The 12,165-nt window shown below is 44.8% G+C and overlaps 1 protein-coding gene across 1 annotated transcript in view; it reads right to left on the reverse strand.

Moving 5' to 3' along the window:
• IFT140 (intraflagellar transport 140) overlaps nt 1-12,165 on the reverse strand; it is an 81,073-nt gene that overhangs the window by 62,420 nt on the left and 6,488 nt on the right. The window contains exons 4-9 of the mRNA XM_080942475.1: nt 8,021-8,142; nt 7,768-7,910; nt 4,751-4,926; nt 1,899-1,990; nt 1,136-1,242; nt 279-424 (exon numbers count right to left, since the gene is read on the reverse strand). Of these exons, the coding sequence (XP_080798601.1) occupies nt 279-424; nt 1,136-1,242; nt 1,899-1,990; nt 4,751-4,926; nt 7,768-7,910; nt 8,021-8,142 (786 nt within the window). The remainder of the gene's footprint in view (nt 1-278; nt 425-1,135; nt 1,243-1,898; nt 1,991-4,750; nt 4,927-7,767; nt 7,911-8,020; nt 8,143-12,165) is intronic.

Genomic DNA, 12,165 nt, shown 5'->3' on the forward strand with positions numbered 1-12,165 from the left:
ACTTTATCTGAATGCAGGATTTGCAACAATTTGTCCAAAGGACTGGGATATTTCAGAATGTGTTCAGATCATCATGAAGCAACAGGCTGGTCTTTCTTGAACTCAAGATCTGGTTCAGGTTCTTAACTATTGGGATTATGTATCTGCATAATTTCTTGTTAGTGTTATTTTTCTGATGCTAAATTGAGTGATAAAAATATGTTCCAAGTTAATTATGTTCTCTATTTGGTACAGCAGACAGTGAACGCATCAAATGTGATACAGAGCTGTATACTCACCTTTATCTCTGTGATGTTTCCTTCAAGCTCAGTAGGTGTCTGAAGGGCCCACATGTCCTTGCCCTCTACTCCACGGCCACTTGGGGAGGTTGGCACTTTTTTCCACATAGCTACTCGTCCTTTATGGGTACCAGCTGCCAGGAGACCTATAGGTAAAGGCAAAGCATGTGTTGCGTTGAGAATGCTGTGTTCCAATCTGCCTCACGCAGGCTGCTTCCCCAAAGCCCCGCTAGTGCTGGATGCTCAGCGACACTCTGGTTCACCTCCTGACTTCCTGTCCACGGTATCGGTACACGTGTGCATCTGTACACCTTCACTACTGCATAAACCTGACCCATAGCTACCAGGAAGGAACAGGTATCAATGCATAACGTCAGAGTCACTCTTTTGGTTTTACTAAGACAGGATTTCCCTGTGTAGCCCTGACTGTCCTGGAATTCGTTTTATAGACCAGGCTGGCTTTGAACTCAGAGATCTCCTTTCCTCTGCCTGGCAAGTGCAGAAGTGTATACTACCACTACCTGGCATCTCTCTTTCTCTCTCTCTCTCTCTCTCTCTCTCTCTCTCTCTCTCTCTCTCTCTCTCTCTCTCTCCTCCCCTTTCTTTAAATAGCATTTCACTTTGTAGTCTTTGCTGTCCTGGAACTGAAAACATAGACCAGGCTGGCCTTGAACTCACAGAGATTCATCTGCCTTTGCCTTCTGAGCACTAGGACTAAAGGTCTGTGCCACAATACCCAGCTTCCATTTTTGAACAGGATCTACGTTCCTCTATAACTTCTTTTTGTGGCACAGTGCTTGAAGTTGTTTCTATTTTTGTGTGTGTGTGTGTGTGTGTGTGTGACCAAGAAATCTTACCTTTGGCTTTACAGAAACACACACAGTTTATATTCTCTCCCTTCTCAAAGCCGAACTTTTCCTGTAGACTCAGTACGTAGTTCTCTCCCCGTTCTATGTCCCAGAACCTGCGATAGAAAGAGGAAAAGTGGAGGGGAGGGTGATATGAGCACCCTCCTCTGATCTGAGGGGAACTTGATGTTATACAGTTACAAAGGATAGTTTACATATGACTGTAGAGAACATAGGAATCCCAGCTACGTGGCAACAGTGAACATTACACTGAACTGACTGGCCAAAAAGATACCGAAATGCCTATTTCTATACCAATCTTAGGAAACCATGAAGAACTAGGTTTGTCAGGGTATACTTGTAGTCCTAGTTACTTGGTTACTTGAGAGGCAGAGGCAAGAGCATTGCTGGAAACCAACATAAACAGCAGCAACAAGACCCTATGTTGAAAAAACAAATTTCTTCCCAACCAGGCAAAGTGATTACAAGGGATGAAGATATATACATATGTGTGTGTGTGTGTGTGTGTGTGTGTTTGTGTGTGTATGTATGATGTATGTATGTATGTATGTATGTATGTATGTATGTATGTATATATCATGGTCATCCTGTTAAAGGCTTATGAAAGGCAGGGAGGAGAGCCAGAGCAGATGAGGACTCCTGGGTCTAATATGTGAGAATCCATCACAGTATTCATATTCTGTGTGTATATTAAAAGAGTCTGTTCCTGACAGGATTTTCCAGGGCTCTGTATGCAAGGACAACTTCTCACCTGAGCACAGGTTCCCCGATAGCTGTAACAAGAAGGCTGCCCTCTATCAAAGTGATATCTGCCCGATGGCCTGTCTTCCCACTCAACTTTACCTGTATGAGGAAAAAGGCAACTTGAAAGACACACCCAGCTCTCACCGAGACGCCTGATGATTGTGTTTGCCTGGCATCTGGTCTTTGGTGACATCCCTGAGACTCATGGAGGGGCAGCCACATAGAGCAAACAGTGGAAATGGAAAGCTGGCTAATTCTTAAGGGGTTGTGCAGTGATAATTATAATTCTCTGTAATCATGTGACCTTTGGAATTCTGAGAACTCTTCAGGGGCTATAGAAATGCTAGTGCCCCAGCAGGCAGGGTGGGTGGTTGTTGGTCATTTAGGAAGGTTGGTTGCAGTTTATTTGTAGCTGTGTCAAAGAAGAAACAAAAGGAAAGACATTAGATTCAGGGATTTTCCTAATTCCTTCTATATCCTTGTTTCTCTCCAATCTAGTGTTAGGGGGCAAAATGGGGGATAAAGGGTGGGAAAAAGAAGAACCCACAAAATAGCAAAGACCAGCTACAGGGTTGATCTGGAGAGATGACTCAGCAGTTAGAAGCACTGACTGCTCTTCCAGACGACCAGGGTTTAATTCTCAGCACCCTCATGGCTGTTCACAGCTGTCTGTATTACCAGGCTCAGGGGAGCCAACAACCTCTCTGGCCTCAGTGGGCACTAGGCACATTCATGGTACACAGACATCCATGCAGGCAAAACACCTATACACATAAAATAAAAATTTTAAAGGATTTAAAAACGATATGTAGGTTGAAGCAAACAGCAACTTACACACGAAGTGATCTCCAACCTAGTGCCCGGTGGGCATTCTGGAGTGAACACTAGGCGAGCTGGGTGCTCCCTGTTCTGTCATGACTGTGCTCTAGGGAAGGCCTCCCACCCTCACTCTGTGCAGAAAGCAAACTTTCCCAGAGTCCGACAACCATCAGGAGCTAATCAGGTACCTGAGGCAAAGTGCTGTGAACCAATGGCATCTCCCTCTCATCCTATTCATATGCTGAAGCACCAACTACCTAAGCAATAAGTTCAGAGAGGGCCTTTAGAAGGTAATTAAGGGAGGACGGGCGACTCAGACCTCAGGACCAGAGCAAACGCATGCTCACACTCTCCCTCAAACTAAAGATCTTTCTCCTCCTCTCTAGACTTCATCCAGGGACACAGGGAGGTCACTCAACAAGAACTGACCTGGTGGCAAGGGGGTGGTGACACACATGTTTAATCCTAGCAGTTAGAAGGCAAAGGTAAGTGGATATGAATTCAAGGGTAGCCTGGTCTACTGAGCAAGTTTTAGGACAGCCAGGGCTACATAGAGAAACCATATTGAAAAATAAAACAAACCAAACAAACAACCACTCCACAGAAACATCTGAATTGGCTACAGCCTGACTGGGACTTCCTGCCTCCAGAACTGTGAGTCAGATCTAGCTCTTGTTAAACTATATAGTAAGTGGCTATTTGTCAAATTGGCTCAAACTGAATAAGACCCCCAGGTTCATGAAACTCATGGAATTCACAGCTGCTATTATAGGATACAATGAGCTCTCCAACCTAGGGGAATATCCTTTTGCAAAGTTCAGCATTCTCTTTGGTTCATGGATTCTGATAAGTCAAGGGACCAGCTGGGCATTCTGGCATACATCTGTAATCCCAGAATTTAATAAACTAAGGCAGGAGAATTAGGAGCAGCCTTGGCTACTTAGCAAGTTTCAGGCCAATGTGGCACATGAGACCTTGTCTCAAAACAAAACAAAACAGTCAAAATAAGCCAAGCCTCTACCTTCCCTCACCCCCAAAAAAACAAGGGGAATAAACCCCAAACAAACAAATAAATATAACCAAACCCCCCAAAAACTGATAAAAGAAACAATAGGGGGCTGGAGAGATGGCTCAACAGGTAAGGGCACTGGCTACTCTTCCAGAGAACTTGGGTCCAACTCCCAGTACCCATTTGGTGGCTCACAACTCCAGTTTCATGAGACTCAACATTGTCTCCTGGCCTCTATGGGCCCTAAACATATATGTAGTATACAGACACACACCCCAGGAAAACATTTACATATACTTTAAAGGGGGGGAGATTAACGGGGCAGCAAGCAGCAGCGCTCTCAAATGAACTGTGCAGGGAACACAGGTGGGCTTTATCCAGGGTCATGTGGCGGTACTGCATGCCTTCCTAGTGGACCTCTTAACATGTAGAGGGTCTCAGAGCTAACGATACTGCTCTATGTCTTTCATCAACATATCTTGAAAACACTACAGCTCAGCAAGGTAACTAACATTTGCACACTGTGTTTTACCTTTGGTGGCAAACAGTGGTTAAAGGACCATTTTGCTACACTGACACAGCAACAGACACTGGGTAACATCACTCCCAGCTTTGGGCCAATGACAGACAGAGCCCCCTCAGGGCACTGTCATATAGCTGGAAAGTAGGAACCATGGCTCCTGTTCATCCAGCTCTGCTGTGGAAGCCCAATGAGATGCTGATGCTGAATTCTCTGATTGAGAAGGGCACAGACCAGGAGTAAGCCTGGCAACCTAGGCAACCCCGATCCTCTCCATACCTGGCCAGAGATGTTCTCATTCTCATTTATAGCAAATAGCCTAGAGCAAAAAGGGACACTAATTAGCTAAGTTAGCTGCCCTATCTTGCAAGTGACAAGCAAGCTGTCAATCTTGCTAACCAAAAGTGAAAGGATAGTCAAAGCAGGCAAGAAAACCTGGTCCCAGGTCTTTTAGCACACCTCAGCGTCTAGGTTAGCCCAGGCTAGTCCCGCACCTTGCTCCTTCACCTACCTTCATGACTTCTTCAGCTTCCCCCTCAGGAGTCACCACATACAGAGACAGGAGAAGGTTCTGTGTGACCACAACCAATGCCTCTCTCTTCTCAATGTAGAACAGGGTCTGGATGGAGCTGTCTGTGGATGCCACCTGGGCAGTCTTGCCCTTTTCATCCACATAGTGCACCGTCCCTAGAGAAAGAGGTGGCTCCTGGGTCATCTGTCTTTCAATGATACTCATGGGCAGACATTTCTATTGCCTTAAGGATGCTGACAGTACACCTATCATCTTTATAAGAGCTTAAGACTTTGCCACAATGTTTCTCACGCTACCATCCCTGAAATGATCCTTGCTTTCTTCCTTAGACTAGGTGCCCCTGATTCCTTCTCCACTACTCTCCTGGGAGTTATCAATAAGCATCCAGCCACCTGATTCTGACTGCTCCATCATCTCTACTCAATATCTTCAGGTTTACTTATTTATTTTTATGTGTATATGTTTTGCCTGCAGACATATTTGTACCACGTTCATGCAGTGACCACAGAAGCTGTCAGATTCCCATGAGACTGTGATTAAAGATGGTTGTCAGCTACCACGTAGGTGATGAGAGTCAAACCTGCAAGAGCAGCCAGGCTATTAACCACTGAGCCATCTCTCCAGCCCTAAAGTTTTATTTGTTTATGTATTTTCTATACATGGGCATTCTGTGTGCATGCATGCCTTCACTCCAGAGGAGGGCACTGGATCCCATCACAGATGGTTGTGAGTCACCACATGGTTGCTGGGAACTGAACTCAGAACCTCTGGAAGAGCAGCCAGTTCTGTCAACCATGGGACCATCTCTCCGGCCTTCTTTAGGAATATTTATACAGTCCCTATCGTGAGACCCTGAATGACTCGACTCCTCTCCTCAGGTCTCTTCCTATTGAGTATGTTATTTGTCATCATTTCCCCCTTTTGTTTCCTTAGCATCTTAACTTCTGGAGTCAGTGGTACTGCAGTGGCCTCTTCTCCCCACCTACATCCCTCCTCTTCCTGCTCTGCCCTGAACTACCACTTCAGCAAGAGTCAGCAACATCTGCTCTGCCTCCTTTGTTTCTTCTTAGGTGTCTGCATGATGGATGAGTTCCCAGGATTCTCTGCCTCATTTCTGAAGTTCTTCAGGAGACTCCTCAGGGGACCTTCTTGTCCTCTGGGCTCATCTTATTCTTCATGAAAAGCTCGAGTTTTTGTTAAATGGGAAATTCACAATCATCTGAGTTGATTTTAACAATTAGTATTTAATAAGCAGAAATTATGGAGCAGGTCTTTTACAGACAAGACAGTACTAACATAATCCCCATCTTCCACAGAGGGCGTTTAAAACACTTAGAACTTGTACCTAAAGCCCTCGTCTTGGGGCAAATATCTAAATCTAGATCTTCCATAGCTCTGTTCAGATCCTCCTCCAGGTTACTAGCATCAGTCTGCCCATCTCAGCCCTCCTTCCTATCCCCTTTGCTCTGGCTCATGGTGATGCACCCACTTAGATACTCTCTGGGACTTCCTCAGTTACCCCCCTACACTGGCTCTATTTCTTTACCCTGTAAAACAAAAGATTTCTCCTATTCAAAAATTATAAACCCTATGAACCCTTCCAACACCAGCAGCCTCCCTTTTAAAACCCAGTGACCTCCTGTGGTTCTTATTTCCAGGGCCTCTGCTAGGCATGGCTGTTGAGGTTTGGTCCATTGCTCCGTATTGTAATGGTAAATTATGTACCCGATGGTCTACTGGCCTATGAGTGAATTCTCATACTTACCAGCTTTTGCTGTGCAAACCTTGCTCCTTAATTAAAACTATTGTTTAATAAAGATGCCTACAGCCTATAGCTGGGCTGAAGAGAGGTAGATGGGGCTTCGATTCCTGGGCTTGGGGTCTGTAGAGGGACCATGAGGATAAGGAGAGGGAGGAGGAGGACCATGGGAAGAGATGAACCATCAGCACATGGCCAGTAGAAACAGCAACAATTTGGGGTATACTGCTGGGGAGGTAGCCAGGCTCGCCATTAGAGAGTAGATTAGGGATCATGTGCTTAGAATAAGTAAAATAAAATGACCACAGTCTGAACCGCATTCATTTGTAAGCTAGACAAGGATAAGATTAAATTAGCTCAACAACATACCACACAAGACTGGTACTCTTTCCCATCAGCTTCAGGGTGTATTTGTTTCAGCCCTGGCTGTGATTCATAGCTCTTGCTTATATTGAGAATAAGTGATATTAAAATCATCAGTCAGTTAGTGGGGTAGTAGAGCTATAATCTCTGCCCTCTGGAAGCTGAGACAAGTGGGTGGCTAAGACTTTAAGATCAGACTAGGCAAAACCAAAACAATGTCTTCCTCTCCCCCCCTCAACAAAATAGGAAAAAATACAATCAACAGATAGCGCTTAACAGTAACCTCTGTGGGGTGGTGGTGGTGCATGCCCTTAATCTCTTGCACTTGAGAGGTAGAGGCAGGTGATCTCTAAGTTTTAGACCGGTCTGGGCCTGCCAGGGGTACATAGTAGTAAGAACCTGTCTCAAAAAACAAACGCAACCTCCCTCAAACCAAACCAACATGAATAGAAAACAAAACAAAAACTAATCAACCAAACAAAAATCCTAAAAGCTTCCTCATAAGCTGGGAATAGTTGGAATACGCTTGCAATTCCAACATTTAGAAGATTTTGGCAGAAGGCAGGTCATCAATTAGAGGCAAGCCCATGCTACATAAAATGACCCTATCTCAAAATAAAGCAAAAACCCAAACAAAACAAAATTTCTCTAGGAAAACCCTTTAACACAAAGTAAGATGGCCTGTCCTCATGTCTGCTAGGGCAAAGTACAGCAACATCTAAGGAGGAGAGCATCTTGAGGGAGCCCAGCATCCAAAGAGCCATGGACTGTAGCCGGCCTTCCTTTGACACACCAGCACTGCTGTCTCCCTAAAACTCCGTCCAAGCCTCCTTCCCTTTCTTTCGTTTCTACAGTTACATCCCAAGTTGCTCACCGTCCATGAGACTGACAAAGAACGACAGCCCCTCTTGAGACCCCGTCTTCAGGAAACTTCCAAAGCTGCTTTTTCTCCAGTTAAACATGTCCAGGGCTTTCTCATCCCCACTTACTGCTGCCTTTGCCAACTGAACCAGATCCCTGAGAGTAAAGAATATAGCAGTCAAGATTCCCAGAATGGCTTGGGGCTGGGTCCACAAAGGTCAGGAGCCATACACCCCACCCCCAAACCACATGGGTATCATACTTACTCCCCAGGAGGCGGGAGCCGGAAGATGCAATGGGTGAGCGGTTTCCCGTATTCGTGTTTCAGGAGTGGTGTTCCCTGTACTCGACCTCGCTGGTCCAGTCTCCACAAGAGCAGGACCCCAAGCTGCAAGAGGCCAACAACATGTATGTGGAACACTTCTCTACAGAAAGTTCCCTAACTGGAGGTCAACAGAAATGGAGAAGCAAAAGACTAGTGATTTTTAAAAACTGTACTATGTGTGCATGATGGATATGTTAAACTACGCAAAAGTATTTATGGAATTACAACTCTTATCTGCTGCCCCTCCTCTAAGTCACTTCTAGAGATAACAACTGTCATATGCTTAGAATAAACTGGTCACTGTAGATGGATTTTGATTTACAGGAAGATTACAAAGACAATACAGAGCTCCTATATTTGATACCAGTTTCTCCTGCTACTAAACCTTAAGGTACATTTCTTAGAGTCAGTGAGTTAGGGCTGGGGATACAGCTCAGCAGTGCTTTCTCAGTGCACGAAATCCTTGAATTCAATCTCTAGCACTGCCAGGGGTACGAAAGCAAGTACTTGCATGGAATTAATGAGCTAATATTTATATCATGACCAACTAAGTCCGTTCTACTTCATTCAGAGTTTTTCAGTTACCCTTAATATTCCTTTTCTGTCCTAGGAGCCTGACTAGGATTCCATGTGGCATGAGTTGTCATGTCTTTTTAGGCTCCTTGTGGGCTGTGATTCCCTCAGGCATTCCTTGTTGGCTTAGTTTTAAGGGGTTGATCAGATACACCGTTCCACTAGGATATGTTCCCATAACTGGATGGGGGTTATGGGTTTGTTTGGGGAAGTTCAAAGGGGAAAGTCCTTTGATTGATCTGGAAAGTTCTTACTGTAAACAGAATTCATCACTGTGAATACTGACCTTGACACCTGTGGAGTAACTTTTATCCATTGTAAAATGAGTCTTTTCCCTCTCTTTTTATGTTGTATACATGAGAAAGAAGTATGGTGTGTGTGTGTGTGTGTGTGTGTGTGTGTGTGTGTATTTCTCACTTAAGGATGGGAGTTAATATATTCTATTTCCTTGTATTTGAATAAAAATGGCTCCCATAGACCTGAGGGAGGAGCACTCTTAGGAGGTGTGGCCTTATTGGAGGAAATGTATGGCTCTGAGGTTTCAAAAGCTCAAACCAGGCCTAGTGCCTTACTGTTTCTTCCTGCTGCCTTCTAATTGGGATGCAGAGCTCTCAGCTCTCTCTAGCACTAGGTTTTCCTGCAAGGTGCCATGCTTCTTGTCATGACGATAATGGATTAAACCTCTGAACTCTAAGCCAGCCGCAGTTAAACTCTTCTTCATAAGAGTTGTGGTCATGGTGTCTTTTCACAGCAATAGAAACCTAAATAAGACAATCCTCATGGATGAAGTATCAACACAAATTATTTGGTCTGCTTCAGCATAAGAGATTTGTCTCTTTCCCATCGTTTACTGATAAGAATTGTTTATATTAGTATGAACTCTTGAACATTTATTTTCTCCTTTGATTATAATCTAAGTGCAGTTTACTCTGTTGCTCAAACTTTTCCAGGTCTGATCACTAGGGGCATTTCCAGTTGTCCCAAGGCTTTTCCTTTTCTTTCTTTCTTTAATTTTTTTTTCCCAGACAGGGTTTCACTGTGTAGCCCTGGTTGTCCCAGAACTAACTCTGTAGACCAGGCTGAGCTAGAACTCCTGAGATTCTGTGATCCTCTGCTTCCCGAGACCCAGGGTTACAGATGTAAATGCCACTCTCATTCCCAAGACTCCCCAGGGGCTGCTTGTCTGCTCAGAGCAAGTAGGCATTGTAGCAATAGACGAGGAGGAGGAGAAAAAGAGAGAAAGAGAAAAACCTAATTTTAAAAGGGGGGTGGGAAATGAAACAGTAGGTGCAGAGCACAGAGAGCTCAAACCAAAGATCTCCATCAGGCCCTTCCCTTAGAACTTGGGGAACCCTGAAGAAGAAAGGAAGGATTGTAGAAGCCAGAGGGTTGAGGATACAACATGGCCTACAGAATCACATAAGCAGGGCTCACAGGGGCTCGAGAGAATGCAGCTGCATGGGTCTGTGCTAAGACCTTTGCATATGCTATAGTTATACAGCTTGCTGTCCTGTGGGACTCCTAACAGTAGGAGTAGGGTTGTCTCTGAGGCTTTTGCCTGCCCTGGAGACCTTTTTCCTCCTACTGGTTGGTTCATTCTCCCTGACATGAGGGTTTGTGCCCAGTTATGCTGTGTTTAGTTGATATCCATGGGAGGTCGCTCTTTTCTGAAGGGAAATGGAGCAGGAGTAGATCTGGGGCAGAAGGGAGGTGGGGAGGGAGAACTAGAAGGAGTGGAGGAAGGAGAGACTGGGTGGATGGATGTATTCTATGAGAGAATAAGAAGAAAGGAAGGGAAGAGAAAGAGAAAGGGGGGTGAGGGAGAGAGAGAAGGGGCAGGGGATGGACAAATGATGTGAATGAAAAAGAAACACAAATGCTCCACAGAAAAGATACTCATCCTCCAGAGCAAGAGAAACAGACTTTACAGGACCACCAAGCAGCTACACAGTTATCTTTCAAAAACTTTTAGTTGTCATATCCATTTCCTCCTTCCTTCCTTTCTTTATTCATTCATTTATTGGGGGGGGGGGGGTGCCGAATGAGCCACATTGCACGTGCTGAAGTCGGAAGACAACTGAGGGAGTTGGTTCTCTCCTTCCATCCTGAGGTTCCTAGGGGCTGGAATCCAGGTCATTAGGCCTGGCTGCAAGTGCTCTGACCCAGTCACTCACTGCTGAGACATTAAGATGCCCCTCTTTCTTTTATTATTTTCCTCCTCTTCTTTCTTTTTCTAGTACTGGACACTGCACTCAGGGACCTGCCCACTTCCAGCCCAAGACATTACTGTTATTTTGTTTTTGTTCTTGTTTTGAGACAGAGTCTCATGTGCCCCAGGCTGGCCATGAACTTGCTGTATGGCTGAAGATGGCCTTCAACTTCTGCTTCTCCTGCCTCCGTCATATGAATGTGTGGATTATGGGCATGTGCCATCATGGTGACTTTCTATGATGCTGGCAAATACTCTATAACTAAATCACATCCTTGGACCCCGAGAGCTACTACTTTTCTAAGCAAACTTTTCATGCCTCGACATTCCTTCTGTGGGGAACCATACATGCCATGAGTTAGTTTAAGCCCACAGAATGTTTCGGTAAATACAAGGGTAGGGCAAGAGATAGTGCTTAGTATTAGAGCTCTTGCCTAGCATCCATGAGGCCCTGGGTTTAATCTCTAGCACCCCAACAAGACAAAATCACCCTTACACTGGCATAAGCCCTGGCTCCTCCTGGCTCTTTCCCTATGGCACTTTGTCTGTCAAAAGACTAGAAGCCACTGAGATGTTTATCAGGTAGCTAACTAAGTAAGTTATGTTATCTTCATATAATGAAAAGTCAAATACAAGAGAACAAGGAAGATCTCTACTTACCAAAGCACAAAAATCCCCAAGATACATTGTAAAGTGAAAAAAGGCGAGTGTGCATTAGCATGCTACATTAAAAAATTAAGCGGATACGGATTATACTCTCGTTATACTCTCCAAAGGCCATAGGCTAACTACTAGGTCCCAGGACCTTTAGGAGCTGGGGTCTGCCAGACAGAGTTAAGTTATCGGAAGGTGTGACCTGGAAAGGGTTATGCTATGTTGGCTGTTTCTCTCTTTGCTTCCCAAAAGCCATGACGTGAATGGACGTTTTCCCCGGTGCACACCTGCCAAGATGTACTATGCTATCCCGTGCCACATGGGCAACCAGCCACGGGTTAGAATCCCTGAAACTACAAGTTAAACCTTTCCTCTTTACAAATTGTTCCTGTTGAGTGTTTGTTATTGTGATTTAAAAAAAAAAAATGAAGCAAAGCTTCCAGCAAGAAAGTCTTGCTCCAGGCTGGAGAGGTGGCTCAGAGGTTAAGAGCACTGACTGCTCTTCCAGAAGTTCTGAGATCAAATCCCAGCAACCACATGGTAGCTCATAGTGAGTTCCAGGCTGGCCAGGGCTACACAGTAAGACCTTGGCTCATTAAAAAAAAAAAAAAAAAGAAAGAAAGAAAAGAAAAAAAAGTCTTGCTCCAAAG

This window comes from Micromys minutus, assembly GCF_963924665.1.
Source record: "Micromys minutus genome assembly, chromosome: 31".
NCBI classification, from domain to species: Eukaryota; Metazoa; Chordata; class Mammalia; order Rodentia; family Muridae; genus Micromys; species Micromys minutus.